General features: G+C 48.4%; 2 protein-coding genes and 1 long non-coding RNA gene across 3 annotated transcripts; 1 reads left to right on the plus strand and 2 right to left on the minus strand.

Moving 5' to 3' along the window:
• Positions 1-220: 220 nt before the first annotated feature.
• HOXA7 (homeobox A7) lies at positions 221-3,643 on the minus strand. The gene is made up of 2 exons (XM_084508034.1): positions 3,146-3,643; positions 221-2,039 (listed from the first exon to the last, which is right to left on the minus strand). The coding sequence occupies exons 1-2, from the start codon at positions 3,519-3,521 to the stop codon at positions 1,756-1,758; spliced, it is 660 nt and encodes a 219-aa protein (XP_084364160.1). The 5' UTR covers positions 3,522-3,643; the 3' UTR covers positions 221-1,755.
• Positions 3,644-9,358: 5,715 nt separating this feature from the next.
• On the minus strand, positions 9,359-12,775 carry HOXA9 (homeobox A9). The gene is made up of 2 exons (XM_084508121.1): positions 11,874-12,775; positions 9,359-10,774 (listed from the first exon to the last, which is right to left on the minus strand). Exons 1-2 carry the CDS (start codon positions 12,442-12,444, stop codon positions 10,536-10,538), a joined length of 810 nt encoding a protein of 269 aa, XP_084364247.1. The 5' UTR covers positions 12,445-12,775; the 3' UTR covers positions 9,359-10,535.
• On the plus strand, positions 11,873-15,219 carry LOC311431023. The gene is made up of 2 exons (XR_014689194.1): positions 11,873-12,003; positions 13,217-15,219. It is a non-coding gene; the product is annotated as an uncharacterized lncRNA (long non-coding RNA).
• Positions 15,220-16,574: the final 1,355 nt, after the last annotated feature.

Below are 16,574 nucleotides of genomic sequence, written 5' to 3' on the forward strand. Positions count from 1 at the left end.
GGCTTTCCGCTTTATTAATCAACTGCGCTAGGGAAAAAAATCATGAAGTCGAGATAGAGAAATTGACTGATTCCTATCCATTCATCACTTTAGATTTTATTTTTTTTTTCATATCGATTACGAAAAAAAATAATAATAATGTGGTCTAATTTCTTTATTTGTCCATGTAAATTATTTTTTTATGCTTCCTTCGAACTGTATCACTAATAAAGTAACACAATTCATTGTCAACAAGCATATTTATTTTCTGTGTAACATAAAACACATTTATCGTGGGAGATACTTGAACACGGTATCACTTCCAAAGAGAGTTCACAGACATTTTTTTTCCACTTCCAATACTTACACGGCATATCCAAATGTTCACAACGAACACATCGAAACACATTGTAACATACAATTTTTTGAATAAACTTTAGCCAACCTTCGAGACGGATTTATACAGAGTTCTTAACGATACATCATGCTACAAACTTTCCCAATTAATTACATACTTCCCAATTTATGACATGATCTTACAAATGAGCTCCAAGACAAATATAAATGACAAAAAAAAAAATTGTTCAAATATACAGTATCTGCTATTGTAGGAAAATTCACGGTATTACATATTAACACATTCGGATAATCAGGACAAACAGTTTTTGTTTTTGTTTTTTAAAGGTGGTTACATGGTCATTTAAATTCACTTTTCAAAGAACACTTTCAGCTATATTAAGTAAGATCAGCCTAGAATACGAAAACGGCCTTTAGCTGAGGCAGCCTAAGGTAGAAGCCAACGGAAGATAATAAACCGCTTTGTACAATATTGGCATGTGTTTGCTTCCTCACTCGGAATAGTAAAGATTTGAGAACAAAGATATATTGCAGCATATGGTTTTCATTTATAATTGCTTTGGAATAAATATATTATTTTAAATTTAAATATATTCAGCCTTTTCAGTACCAAATTCTATACCAAAGCTATTGATGCGTGCTTTTCGAACAATTACACTTACGTTTCTAAAAGCATTTTGCGATTCACATTAGTACGTTATCTTCTTTTGACTACTAAAATACAGTATACTTTCGAAGATAGGTAGGCGGAGCAAGATATATAGGTAGTCTGGAAAATAGGTAGTACAAATCATTGCTGTAGACTGTAGTGGTTTGTGGAACATCTTTTATTCCCTCACTTGCTGTTTAACATTTTGTTAGTGTAGCTGTTAGTTATGATATTTTTCTAACAATAATAAAATTAAAAAAAAAAAAAGAAGAAGAAAAAAAAAAGAAGTGCAGAGCTACTTATTCAAAATTAGGTAGTTTTTCTTAATGTGAGCCTAATGCACTTTTCCCCTTAGAATATGATTGGGACTGTTGAGTCAGGTAGTTACTTCGGAAGGTCACGTTTACTTTATGTGCAAGCAGCAGTTCTCCCACTGAAATGTCCCCTGGACAAACCCACCCAAACTTGGGTGAACGAAAAATAAAATGATTGTAAGATGCGCTTAGGAGATACTACCGAAGAGTTCGGCACAGGGTAGGTTTGGGGAGGACGGGAGAGTGGAGAGAGGGCTGGAAAGCCAACCCAAGAAACGCTTTAATGTTTGCAAACGCTTGCTTGCAAGATGATTATTAAAGGGAACTGATTTTTTTTTTTTTTTAAATAAAAACAGTGAGTGTCTCTCTCTTTTTTTTTTTTTTCTTTAAAGGGAGCTTTTATAACTGTCACGTGCATACATTATAGTAAGAGATTGCTTCCTCGAGTGGGACTCCCTAGTCTTCCTCTTCTTCGTCTTCTTCCACTTTCTCAACAGACGGTGCTGCTGACGTGGGCTCGTTGGGAGCCGGAGTGCTGGAGCTCTCTTCCTTATGCTCCTTCTTCCACTTCATCCTCCGGTTCTGGAACCAGATTTTGATCTGCCTCTCTGTCAGGCAGAGGGCATGGGCGATCTCTATCCTCCGCCGCCGAGTCAGATAGCGATTGAAGTGGAATTCCTTCTCCAGCTCCAGGGTCTGGTAGCGGGTGTAGGTCTGGCGCCCTCGCTTCCTATCTGGACCTGAAAGCAGGCACACACGTCCAGGAGTTAGGCAGGAAGAGAAGAGGAAAGTTTTCTTTTTTCTTCACTATTTCTACTTTTTTTTTTTTTTAAAAAAAAAAAAAAAAAAAAAAAAAACAGCAACAACAACAAACCAACTAGCCAACCCACCAAAAATTAAAACCGGCCAAGCGAGAGTGAATAATTTCCTTCTCTCACTTCCACCCCACACACACACTTTACCCTAACAAAGACATTTCAGCTACACGACTTGTCCTGCTCAGGCAGGGCAAAAATTAAGTTGCCTGAGACATAGGAAAAGTGAAGAGAAAGCATTCAGGAGAGGAGGTGGGGGAGGAAATTGCTTTTGGGAGGAGGAACTTTCCCCCAGGCGATGCATTTCCCTAAAACCTTCCAGACTTCGGCGTTTCACAAGGGGAAATAAAAATCTGGAAGGCTGGGCTGTATTTATTTTATTTTAATGTCGGGGGCTCCCTCCACCCCCCACCCCCTACCCCGCCCGGCCCGTAAACAATACATCGCATTTAGCTCCAGAAGAGAGCTCTCGTTTTTCACACACTCTCGCCCCCAGCCTCCCTCCAGCCTCTCCTCCTCCCCCCCCCCTCCCCGTTTTCCTGTTAGTCCATTTCTATAGATTCTTATCTCCGTGGAAAGGGCAGGGGGACGAGGGCGGCGTGGCTCAGCGGCGTGGGCCGGCAAAGCCCTCAGCAGCCCGTCCCCCGCTCCTGAGCGCCCCTCTCCCCTCTGCCTCCCCCAGCAAGCGGGAGATTTCCTTGCCCGACATGGGCAGAGGGCAGGGGAGACACTCACCCGAGGGGGCTCGGAGAGCACGCAGCCAACTCTCCACGCTCCTCTAGCAAACAGCGCAAATAAACTCGATGCTAAAATTCCATAGCGAATGGAGTTAAATAAATTTACGAGGCTAGAACCCATTAATTGGGCAATAAAAAGTTTTATGATACTCATTTACATACAATGCCACGGGCTTTCTACGCAATGGCGCCTCGGCTATAATTAAAACCATAAAGGCTGTGCTGACAGTAATTTTGGCGACACGCTTTGCCTGGCTGCCACAGCTCCAGCCCTCTTTCTCCGCTTGCCCCTACCTGAAGACCTCATCCAGGGGTATATCCGGAAATTAGCCTCAGCCTGGTTGTGCAGGTTGCTTTCCTCCGCTTTCTCACAGCTGGGTTTGGTTAGGTCATTGCAGAGGACGGGAATGTTCTGATCAAAAGAGGAACAATGCAGGTTGTAGGCATCAGAGCCCAGGCTGTATCCGGAAGAGAACGGGCTTTGATATATGGTACTGTTCACATTGTACAAGCCGGGCATGGAGGAGGCGAAGGCACCCGCGCCTGGTCCATAGCCGCTTCTCTGGGAGTTGCTTGCAAAGGAGCAAGAAGTAGGCTCTGCATTTTGGAAAAGAGAAGCCCCCGCCGTATATTTGCTAAAAAGCGCATTCACATAATACGAAGAGCTCATAATTTTGACCTGTGATTTGTTGTCCGGCAGGCTTCAGTGTCGGTTTTACGAGGTAGCGTGATATATGATAACATTACCCCCCCAGATTTACACCAAACCCCATTTTCTTTTGGACTGAGCTGCCTCCAGCACGTGACCGGTCATATGACGCCGCCCGCCAATCCCCGCCCGCCTCACAGGTGGTGCCGGCCGCGGCCCGCCGGTGCCCGGCCATGGACGGGGCCGCCGCCGCCCCGCGCCGTCGAGGCGCAGCCCCCGGCCCCCCGGCGGCCCCCGACGGCCCCCGACGGCCCCGCCGCCGCTCCCGGCGCGGGGGAGAGCGCTCAGCACCCCCCCCCCCGCCCCTCTCCGCCGCCGCGGGGAGGGCTTAAGCCATGTGGTCCTCGTTAGACGGGGAGGGGGGATTAAAAATAATAATAATAAAAAAGCTTTAAAGGAGTCAAAGAGCTGGGTGTTGGTATTGCTTAGTCTTATTAGCGCTCTCTCGTCCCTAAAATGCTGGGGGGCTGTTGGGGTGTCCTCCCGGCCCCACCACGCCTGCCGCCGGCGGTCCTGGAGCGGAGGGAGCAAAGAGGGGAGCACTCCTCGAGGGACCCCGAGCCTCCCGTCCCCCCTGGGAAACAGCACAGCCCGCCCCCCCAACAGAAAAGTAAAACAACAAAAAAATCGAGGAAAGGGAAAGTATGCGGGGAGGCAACTTTCTGGACGCCTTAAAAGAAAAACAAAAAAAAAAAAAAAGGGGGGGGGGAATCCCTAAAAAAAAAAAAAAAAAAAAAAAAAAAAAGGAAAAGCAAACTCCCTAAATTAAAGGAATCGTCTGCAAATCGCCTCACTTTTTATTATTATTTTTTTTTTCTAAATGTCCCCTTTACCTTTCCGTCGTACGCACCTTCCAGTCCTCAGCGAGAGGCGGCAACGTTACGCGCAGACCGCGGGGAACGTTGCTGCTGCTTTTCTAAACACTCGGCTCCCCAACAATGAGAATGGCTCTCCATTGAGGATGCTGCACCGTGCCCTTCCTTTAAACGGATCGTAAAATGAGTTTCCTTCCCTCAGACAGGGAGTCCTGGTAAAGACAGCTTTTACTGCCTGCCTGTATTGCACATCATAAACTGGAAGGAGCACAATGGAATTGCCCCGGAAATTCTCCTTTCAATTATAGTTTGGTGCCCCGTGTACAAAGACTTTCTCACCAGTTAAAATTGTTCTTGGTGATATTTCGCACGGACCCTAAACTTTACGTTTTGTAAACGTGGAAGCCCCTCTCCCCCCACACACACACCTCCAGCACGCACGCACCCTTTGGGACTCTTTATGCGCGGTTATTGCAGCCCCATGAATATAGGATACTGACAGAAGCGAGTAAATTCTCTGCGGCGAGGTCCCTGAGATATTGGTGCTTCGGAGTATGCAAATGTGGCGGCTCTATCTAGATATTTGCCAAGTGTTAAGCACGTGAAAACGCAGTCGTTATTCGCAGGCGCAAGGGGGAATCTGCAGAAAGAGGCTCCTTCGTTCATTTATTCCAATATTAGACAATATCCCTGCGGTTGCGAAGTGCAAGGGGGGAACACGCCGGCAGAAGAGGCTGCTGGAAAGGAATAAAGGCCCAAGAAGTTAAACGAACGCGAAGCAAACAAGACGACGACTTAGAAGATCAAAGAGGCTGAAGTAGATGACATTAAACCAATAAATTGCTCCTCTGGTGACAACATACCAAGATGCAAGAAGAAAGGAGCAGCAAATATAACCAATGTCTAGACTTAAATATTGATAATATAGAACCGAATAGATTAGTCGGGCGAGTGTATTTCGGGGTCTCTGTAAAATATGCGCCTTCATGTATTTAGCTTTGTGTGTCTGTTTTGTACCGCCGCCTTTTTTTAATATTTCACTTGCAGCTTTATTTTTTTCCTTTCTTTTTTTTTTTTTTTTTTTTTTTTCCCTGCCAAGCCGTCAAAAAAAAATCTCAAAAAGCCTTCACCGAATAAATCTTAAAAGGAGACACAGACATCGGTCCCCACCGCCTTATTTACTTCCCCCTCCCTTTGCGTGTTGGTCAAACAGCAGCATAACGCTGCCTCTGAAATAGCCCCCCGAAATATCTCATTTTGTCGCCTACGAAACAACGCCGGATCCCCGGCGTCTGAAAATGCACTTTTCATTTGAATGCACTTTTTTATTTATTTTTTTTTTCAGTCGAGGAAACAGCGAGCGAGCACAGATTGCAAGGTTTCCGTCACCGCAATATTCTCACACGCTTTAAAAATAATCCTCCAGGCGGGATTCATTGTATTTATTTTTTTCGTGGGAGAGCTGGACTACCTCTCTTTGCATTCTGAGCTTTTCCGGGAAGTAAAAGGTAGTGATAAAACGGTGCTCATAAGTTATAAGCGACCTGGGAGCACTCCACGGTTATGGCTTGTGTGTTAAGCAGTATCTTGATGTGGTTCCTACTAGACAGGATTTTGTTGTTTTGGAATCTGTTCTCGCCGTAATTTATCCACGATTATAATGGAGCACGCTGTGCCAAGTTATTACTTAGTATGACGATGCATAAACACTTTTTAATTTTAATATAATTTTACTGCCCAAGGAAAAAAAATAATTAATCATAGTAAGTTTAACAATGCCATTGTAGACAAACATTTGATAGGAAGGCTCTTATTAGAAAGCAGGGAGTGGCAGTTACTCTTCATCCCTAGAAAGAATTAAATCTTTGAAATAGGGTGGGGAAAAAATAGCACAGTGCTCGCATTCCTTTCCGATGCTGAATTTCGATGTTAAGATATTGGCTTTGATTTAAGGAAATGTAAATAAAACGCAGAAAAAGTAGTTCTCTTACGGGGTACTATGCAGCGATTTATTTACTTGTCTGACTTTAACTTGAAAAATACAACGTTCATACTTCAGACCACATTTTATGCTTCCTTCCCTCCTGCCTCTATTTTCTTTCCAATTACTTTTTCCCCCTCTCTTTTTGGCAACCAACGTCTGAAAATGCACCAGAGTTCCCACTAAATCTCATTCTCGAGACGCGAAAGCCAACAAAAGCAAAAGGGAGAAAAACTACGAAAACGACCCGGGGAAATCAAAATAGCAGGGCAGCAGAAGTTAGGAATGACTTTGAGAGACCCGTCAAGTTTGTAGAGCATGACTGCTAGCATCTGTATAATATAATTACAACGGGTCCCACAGAGCTGAAATTGCTGAGGACGCAAGCGGGGCTTTTTTATTTGGATCAAAGACAGCTGTTGAAAATTTTCATTCGCCGGTAAATAATTTTCAAATTAAAGCTTTGCAGCGCTGCCGCCTCCCCGCACGGCTGCGTCTCCAGGCACGCCGGGCGGGTTTCTCTCGAAACCCCTTCGCCTTGCGACCCTCTCTGCGGGCAAGGCTCCCTCCTCGTCCCCTCTCCTCCTGGGCTGATCCAGGCAGACCCAAGAAGCACCGTGGAGCCGTGATTTTCTTTCCGTCCTGCCCCAAACCTTCAATTTCCCTCAGTTTTCCAATATTTCCTTTTTCAACCAACCCTTCAGGACACCCTGTTGGCAGGCTCAAAGCTTCACCAGGGAAGGGCGAAGGTTTGAGGACAGGGGAAGGTGAGCTGGCACTTGTGTGACAGGGCTCCATGCGGCTCTGTGAAGTAGTAGGTAACGCATGGGGGGCTTTGAGAATAATAAACGCAGGATACGGCCGTGGTGCAGAGCAAGTTTTTACCTTTGCTGTTGCTGCACCGAGTGATGCCATCCCGCCCGTGCCATAATAAGCGGGGAATAAGGGAGGAAAAAAAAAAATAAGTGGGGGGGAAAAAAAAAAAAAAAAAAAAAAAAGGCAATTATCGGCCTTAGTGGGGAAGAAATGAGCGTGTTCAGCCCGAGTTATGCTCCCGCAAAGTCGACATTTTAGGATGTCGGGGAGGCTGTCGGGGAGGCGGCCGAGCGCTTGATGGCGGGCGGCGGGCCCGTTCCGCGGGCTCGGAGCGCCACCTGCCGCCGCCCCGCCGCCGCCGCAGCCCCGCCGCCGCCGCCCGGCCCCGCGCCCCGGCCCCGCCAGCGCCCGGCAAGATAAATGTCCGCCGCCCGGGCTGGATTTAAGCAGGGGAAGGCCAATAAAAGGTTGTTATTTCCGCTCGCCCGCTTTATCTAAAACAGCCAGACAAAACAAATGAAAAGGCTTTTGTGGAAAATCTTAATTGTGGCTGGACAGTTGTAAACTCATTAAGAGCCGAATTCCAGACAGTTTGCAGACCCGTCATTTATTACACACTCTTAATGCTGATTCTTTGAAGTTGCCTCTGTCTGCAACAACAGAGGGCGTCCCAGCATCCCCAAATACTGGCTCAGGGATCAATTAGGGGCTTTTTGTGTGTGTGCACACCAGAACGAGCTCCCTTTCACTAATTAGAACTCATCAAATCTTAGCCCGGATTTCTTTTTTTTTTTTTTTTTTTTTTTTAAGGTGAAGCCGAAAGCATTTTTTCCCCCCGCAGTTCTGCACATCTGTAAACTTCTTGCCGGTTCCCTAAGTTTTGTCTTGAGCCCTGCAGCGTTTTACACCCCATAAACGGTTACAGCAGTCATTTTCTTTTATTGCACTGTATGGCTCTGAATTTTCCTAACAACAACTTCTGCCAAGACCATAAGTGTGTTCCGTCTTATTTTGCTTTAAATACATACATAGGTAAGTGGACGTCCGTAAACCCAGGCGGCTTTTATTGTTATTCGACATATTTGCAAACACGGGGCGGCGTGGCGCAGGAGCGCGCTGGGGATCAGATTATGGAGGACATTCACCCCGAGCAGTAAGATGTCTGCCCAAAACAAGGGAAAATTTCAGCAAGCTCACAGACTTCGCTATTTTCTTTTGTTGCTGAGCTTGGTTTGGCTTGGGGCGGCGGGGGAGGGGTGGGTGCAATGGGTGTGTGTGTGGAAATCTTCCGCTCCGAAGAAACCTTCCTTCTGGTTAAAAAATTAAAATATATATATATATATATATAAAATCCTATTTTGCCTTCTCCGCTCTCGACGGCTGCCAGCCCTACTCTTTCCTTCGGCTAAATCACCGAGTAATATTGACACCATAAATTCCACCATAATTGTAAGAAAAAATTATCTGTACCTATATCTATATACATACATATATAATCTGAGGCGCTAGTAAAATGCAACGGGTTGTTTTTATTTGCCACGGGACATTTAAAAGGAAAAAAAAAATCCCAAACGTGAAGGCAAGGGAAGGAAAAAAATGGGTGGCGTTTTAAATAGCATATTTTGCATGGGCAATTATGTCTAGAAGGGAATTTAAAATGAGCACACGGGCAAGGCGAGCCTTTCGCAAAGCCTACTGAAGAACACTTAGTTCTGGACATTTTCTCGGAGACTAATTAACCATCTCGGTTTAAATGTCGCTGCCTAATCGGATTTACACTACTGTCCGCACTCTAGGAAGTTGGGCATTTTGGTTTGATCCGAGCCCCCCCCCTCCCTGCCAGAAGAATTTATTAAAAACGCGTTAACTTCAGCCTATGCCCCCGCTCCTATCTGCCAGCGCTTCCTTTTTACATCGCTAAACGCCAGCTTACGAAATTGTATCCGGGAGCGCGGAGTTATGTCTCCTCTCCATGAAGGCAAGGCGTTTAGGACCCACATCGGCCCGTTTAGGACCAAAATAAGTCCCATATTTTCCCGAGCTGCGTTTATAGGGCGGTAAATTTGCCTTGGCTGAGGCTTAACGAAAACGCTCGCCTCGCCTCCGCAGCCTTGCCACGTCTGCTGGTGATTTTCGGTGGGACATCGGATAACCCCTTCTTAATAATCTTAAAACATCACAAAATATAAAAGAATCAATATATTTTATTTGGCAAAAAGTTAAATATCATTTCAACACAACGATTTGGTCAGTAGGCCATGAGGTAACCATTTCAAAATAGACAGTGTACGTTCTGCATCGACATCACTTCCCAGATTTATTTTTTTCTAAGCGATACAAATTTACAATAACCAAATGTAGGTTTTTATAGCGTATAATTTATTATCAATAAAATTAACCTTCATTACAATAACCATCAAATTATTCGATTAAAATTAAAACGTAAACCATAGGTAGTTACCCTTTTCACATATACGTATAGCTCCGAAATCTGATAACTGCTCACTGGTGCAAAAACAATATTTAAGCTAGTCTGTTTATTTACTTTTTAATATATAGATTATATATACAACTGACAAAGACAGTACTATATATATATCAACTGTGCATACTAAAACGACTTGCTTCGAAATATTTTGAGAACCGTAATTCCCAGACATCCCGGACAAACTTCTTTTCTACTTTTTTTTTTTTTGTGTTTAAATTGGGATATATATAATATATATATTTTACAATCAAAGGTTAACTGTCTAATTATACAGAAAAGACTTAATACACTACAGAGCTATACTCTATGCAATTTTTATAATAAACAACCTGAGTTCAAATTGAATTCTAGCTTACACAATTACATCCGGTACAGCACCCAAGCACATAAATTGAGTCACAAACATAATTACCACAATAAAACACAGTGTTCAAGTATTAAAGCAGAGATCTCTCTGCCGCGCAAAGAGCGAATAAAATTAACTACGTAGACTAAACTATACAGTCCGTAAATAGTTGTGCATTATGAAAAGGTAGTTTTTTCTGTTCTTTTTTTTTTTTTTTTCTTTTTTCATAAGTGAAGAAACAGGTAGATTTATACAAGCCAGCTAGACAGCCTTTTCGTGCTAATGCCCCCTTTTTCTTTCCTATTAGAAAATTAAAAGTCTTACTGTACCTCTCCTGGCAAACTGGCCTCTCCATGCTACAGTGACAATCAAGGTACAATCATAAGCAGAATATGCCATGGAAAAAAATGAGGCCTGGACCCAGACGCATTGCATGGCAGGGCTCGAGGGGAGGATTTTTTGTTGTTGTTGTTTTTAACTTTGTTTTTGTTTTACTGTACGCATTTTCAGTGTAACCCGCGTATCACCATCATTCGTCCTTCGCTCGGTCTTTGTTGATTTTCTTCATTTTCATCCTCCTGTTCTGAAACCAGATTTTCACTTGTCTCTCAGTTAAATTGAGGAGTCTGGCCACCTCGTATCTACGGTCCCTAGTGAGATACATATTGAACAGAAACTCCTTTTCCAGTTCCAGCGTCTGATGCTTGGTGTAAGGGCATCTCTTTTTCCTGGTGGACCTTGCGTGGAGCCAGTTTGCAGCGGGGTTATCTGCAAGGGAAACAGCGGGAGAAGTTCAGGCTCGGGGGGGGCGAGAGGGGGCTGGCGAGAGAACAGCACGCAGGACCACCGAGGGGTGCCCTGACTTTTTTAGGGTCCCGCCTAGGTGTCCTGATTTGGGGGTTTACGACGTGGCTCTCGTTGCCCCAGACATGCGGGACGGTGGGGCACAATGGGCTCAAAGCAGAGAGAGGTCACACAGAACCACACGCAGCACAGCCCCGCCGCCCCCGCCTCCTCTCGCCCTTTTTTATTGTTAGGAGGATGCAATTTTAAAATCCTCTTTCGCCTCCTCTCCCTGCTAGCTCCCTCCCTCCTTCCTGTCCTCCCCACACACTCCCCCCCCCCCTCAAACGGCCAGCCCGGGGAGTGCCCAGCCAGAGCAGCGTGTCGTCGAAATTGTTTCTCTTTTTAATTTTCGACCTTCTCCCGTGTCATCACTGGCACGATGCAAGGAGCTGGCGAGCCAGTCTGCGGCCGGCACAATTAAAGCCTGGGCTGCTTCAGAGCTTTATTTGCATAGCGTTGTTAGCAGTAGCAATTCCGAGGTGCCCTGCTACCGCTCCCGCAGCCCTGGGAGCACCCGGCCCAGCATTTTCCACCGAGGAGACGGAGCGGGGGGAGGAGGGCACCGAGTCAACGGCGAGGTTTCTGCTCCCAGCCCCGCGATAATCCTTCCCCCCCCCCCGCCCCCCAGGTCACAAAAAGATCAGATTCACATCCAATGCTTTCCAGGCACCCTCTCCCCGTCCCTCGCTCACGCCCGTGAGCTCGGCGCAGCAGGACGATGCGAGCCCGTCCCGCGGAGTTTGCTCGGGTGCTGGGCTGGGGATGAGGAGGGGGGGCTTTATTTTATTTTTTTTTTCCCTTTTAAGTTGCAGGGTGGGGTTTTTGTTCCCCATGCAGCATGGGAAGCTGGAGCCGTCCTGGATGCCAGCAGAGCCCACGAAAGGCAGCGCTGCCTTTCTCGGGTGGCTCCCAGCTGCAGCAGCCGGTGCTCGGCACGTCATTAGCCCCGGCACCTCGACACCTCCCCGCGGCCGGCGCGGCGCCCTGAATGAAGTCCATTGCCCTTCGCGGTGCCACTTACTTGGATCGATCTGGGGTTTCTCTCCGTTTGCCTCACTTTCTCCATTGCTTTCAGAGAATGCGCCTTCGTGGCTTTGCTTATCCCTATCAACTGGAGGAGAACCACAAGCATAATCAGACAGAGACAAAGTGTGAGTGTCAAACGTGGTACAGTCACCCCTTCTGGCCGCCAGCGGTTCAGGTTTAATGCCGTAATGCCTGCTGGTAGGTAACCCGGGGAAGGACAAGGAGCCCGGCACAGGCTCAAGCCACGAACGCATGTACCTGCCGTCGGGCGGTGCCACGGGCGCCTGGTGGTGCGCGTAGGGGTGGTAGACGGCGGGGACGCCGCTGGCGCCGCCGGGGTGCGCGGGGCTCCAGGGGGGGCCGAAGACGGGCGCCTTGGGCTGGAAGCTGCAGGGGGCCAGCTCGGGGTGCTCGCCCAGCGCCGCCGGCCTCGGAGGAGGAGGAGGAGGAGGAGGCGGCGGCGGCCCCAGCGGCGGGGGGGCGTAGCGGGGCGCCGCCAGCTCGTCCCCCTCCGGCACCAGGAAGGAGTCCACGTAGTAGTTGCTGAGGGTCCCGGGGGCCGACATGGCGCGGCTCGGCGCGGCGGGGGCGCCGGACCCGCCGCAATTCGGGGCTGCGGGGCTTCCCCGCACCAACTCGGTGCCGGCGGAGAAGTAGAGTCAGTAATAAGTTGGGGGCAGCCCCGGCGCCCATTGGCTGCCCCGGTCACGTGGCGGGGGGGAGCAGAACAATAAAGTATAAATCAGTCCGCGGGCTATTAACGGGGCAGTGTTCTCCAGCCATCATTTTTATAGCGAGGCCATATGTTTTTATGCAAAGGGATACGCGAGTTATACGGCGGAGTTTGTTTTAATTGCGGCCAACTGAGATTAAAAGATCAGATTCCGCCTCACGGCCTCTCCCCCTTTTTCTTTGCCTCCTCCCTCCCCCCCCCCTTTATTTTATTTTATTTTTTTTTTCGTTTAAGCGGACTATTTTATATCACAATTAATCATCCCATCAGTGGGTCGTGTTCCCTGCGAAAAAATAAAAATAAAAATCACAAAACAAAACCCCTCCCGATCGGAGACCTTCACATAAAATTATACAATAATTGAAGCAATAAAAAAAAGGAAAATAGCAGTTGCGGTATACTGTATTTAAATATATATTTATTATATTTCATAAGGAGTTATTGTTTCGGGAGCCACGGGGTTGTTATTAAGTCAGTAACTATGAGCGCGCTCATTTGCATCGCTGTGTTTCACAGCAGTAAAAATTTACGAGTGCTCGGAAAGGTTAAATTATACCATTGTGTTTAGTTTGGGAGCTCACTGTAAATAATCCCGTTCCGTTCAGTCCCGGGCTAAGCAGAGAAAAGTCAAATTCAACGCATCCCCTTGCCGAGGCCGGAGGAGGACCGGGGCGGCCGGCTGTGGGCTCGCCCCCTCGCCGGGCTCACCGAGGGCAGCAGTGACCGAACCAACTCCTCATCCTCATCACCGAAGCCCCCTCCTCACCCTCAAGACCGAAACACCCTCCTCGTCCTCCCCGTCCTGCCCTTGGACCCCCTCGGGGAGAGGGGCCGCGGGGCTGGCCGGGCTTTCTCGCCACGATTAATCCTTCAATATGCAGCGAAGCAGCGGGGGGAAAGGGGAGAAAAAGCCCTGTCTTCCCCGCTGCCGAAAGGCACCCTGCTTGCCGGGGCGGCTATAAAAAGGGCGCTTGCATTCGCTCGCACCGCATTCTGCCGACCCCAAAATATTTATGTGCGAATATAGTTATTTATTTGCTGCAGGGCACACGCGAGCAGCACCAGCCCCTAGGCACCGGGCTGCGGTCCCCCCGCGGAAGGAGGGGAGGGCGAGCGGGGGGAAAGTAAAGCCGCGGCCAGATCCAAGTCCAGTGTTAGGAATTAAAGCAGGGGCTGAGCTGCTCGCAAACGTGCCCGCGGGTCCGGGCTTCTCTCCGGCGGCCACGCAGCCCGCTTCTCCCCGGGGCTGGCCAAGAAGCCTGCGAGATCCAGCTGGGGGGCACGAGAAAAATCTCCTCTCGATTTAGTCGAAATATATTTATTAGAGCCTCGCGAATCGCAGGGAAGGCTGAGGCAATAATTAAAATCACGTGTAAATATTGTGCGTGCAAAAGTGTGGTTCTAATTAGTTTTACATCGCTATGTGGGCTGCCTCTTCCCCTCTCCCTCTCCCTCTCTCCCCTCTCTCTTTCTCGCTTTTTCTTTTCATGTCTTCCCAACGGTTTAATCAGAAATCTTACGGAGATCCTATTTTAACAACGCCCTCTCTCCATTCAGGATTACAAAGGCCCATAATGAAACTATTATCCCATATTAGAGTTAGAAAATTACAGAACAGTTACAAGATCTCCGCAAACAGGGAGCCCGTTATTTTCTAACCATTTAAAAAATGCAAATAAAGATCGCCTCTGTTATTTTTTGTGGCCATTGTATAGACACGCCGTAATAGAAAAAAATAATTGTATTTCTTTCCTGGAAAGACGGAACTCGACGTCATTTGTATTTATTAGTACGGAGTCAGCTGTGGTGAAATGTGATTGTAGAACTTCCTTTTTCCATTCAGAAAAAAATAATCTTAGCTGCAGGAGTCCTGGATGTTTATATTCGAATTTGGGTTCTCAACTTGCAGCGGGTTTCATTTTTTTGGTTCCTCACCAAAACTAATAGCAAATGAATAACAATAACAATAACGTCTTAAAGAACGCGCCTGTATTTTTATTTCCCTGTAAAATTCTGAATTTGTTCACTGCCAGCAGCCAAGCGGCGGGAGAGGGAGTACAGAAAGCAAGAGTTAAAAGACGGCAAATAATTACAGACATTTTTCACGCGGTCATGTTGCAGATAATAACACTGGAGCATTCGCCTCCTTTTTCATCCTTTTAGACCCAGTTTTCCCCAAAGTACATTTTGCATACGAGCCACCACAGCTCGTGGGGGGTACCACGGGCTTCGTACCCTTTGCGTTGCGAATTATTTCGGCATTTTGGCCACTTTACACGCTTGGGCGCAGCACACCCCAAGCAGCCCAGAAATCGCCCTTCCCATCAAATCGCAATACCAAATCGCACTTTCCAGGAACGAAGCCCTGCTGTACCTCTCGCGGCTGAACCCAAACGCTCCCTGAGCTCCATCCCGGCGTGATCAAAATAGTGGAGCTCCCACGCCGTTAGCAGTGAGCCCCAGCTCCGAGAGGAAGGAGGACCCCGGGATTTTTAGGCTGGGGGCATCGGTGCGCACAGCTCCAGCAGCAGCCCACCGCGGAGCCCCGGCGCAGGATTGCGCGGCCGTTTGCGATCTCCGCTGAACGGGAAGTTCAGGATCGCCTTTTCCTGCCGGTGCTACCAGCGCGCAGAGGTATTTTGGCAAGGCGGGCAGAAAAAATGATTCAGAGTTTGGGGGAAGCGGTCCAAAAAATCAGAGTGATGCGATTCAAGTGGACAGAGGCGAACCTGTGTGTAAAGGCTGGAGAGGCACGCACGCACACACATGTGCCCTGTAAATACACCCGCGTATGTACACAGAGCCAAGACAGACGCGCAGTGTGTATAGAGGCAGACACAAACACTTATATTGGACTGCAGCGTAGACATCTGCTGCTGACCCAGCCGAGGCGTCTCCTGCGAAGATCCAGCTAGGGTAGGTCTGGCTAAAATCCGCTCTCTAACTACTCCGAGTGCCTGCAGCCCAGTTCGGACTTTCGAAAAAGTTTTTTTTTTTTTCTTTTTTGAACAGCAAAAATAATCAAAAAAAGTTATTAGTTAAAAAAGAAAGAAAAAAAAAAAAAAAAAAAAAAGACAACAAGACCCAGACGCGTGACTTTTTCTGCCCTTTTCTGCATCAGCCTTTCCGCTCTCCCGGGCACCCCGGTGGCGGGGCTGCCCCCCGGGCGGGCGGCAGGCAGCGGGCCCGGAGGAGCGGCCGGGAGGCGGACACAAAAGGCGGCGGCGGCGGCGGAGGGCCCGGAGAGGTCGCTGTTGCCCGTTCCGCCGCCGCGGAAGAGCGGCCCCGGGCTCGCCACAATCGTGATCGTAACCGAGGCCTTGTGGGCCGCGGGGCAGCCGCCGCCCCCGGGCGCCCAGCCCGAGGAGAGCCCCGGGGGAGCGGCCCCGACGGCGGAGCAGGGTTTCGGAGCCTTTCCGCCAGGGTTCCCGAGGGAACCAGCGGCCAGCCCGGGGGGGGCTGCGTGGGGGAGATCCGCCGGAGGGGGCCGGCAGCCCCTGGCACGCGTGGACCTTGCCGGCGTTGGTGCGCGGAGCGGTGCGGAGCGGAGCGGAGCAGGCAGAGCCGGGCTCTCCCCTCCCCCGGGCGGCCGAGAGCTTTCTGCTGGCTGAGTTTTGATAAATCCGGACAGCAAAAGAAAAGCAGCCCCCCCTCCTGTCCCCCTCCCGAGCTCGACCCGGGCCGAGCAGAACGCAAAAACGCACCTGACCTTGAATGCAGCCTACGAGACATATTAAAATCCCGCAAGCAGGCAGGGACTCGCTTAGGAGCTAGCTAACCTTGAAGAACTTGTCAAGCTTCCCCCCTCGGCTGCCGTGTTTATCTGAGGAATCAAAGGAGCCTCCGTTGCAGATGGGGAACAATGGCATTGGGACTTGACGCCTACAGATAACTTCAGCGTTAAGATTTCTTCGGGCACAAAGGACCCTCGCACCAAGCATACCTGGTGATGATATCAACTGA

This window comes from Aythya ferina, assembly GCF_964211825.1.
Source record: "Aythya ferina genome assembly, chromosome: 2".
Lineage (NCBI taxonomy): Eukaryota > Metazoa > Chordata > Aves > Anseriformes > Anatidae > Aythya > Aythya ferina.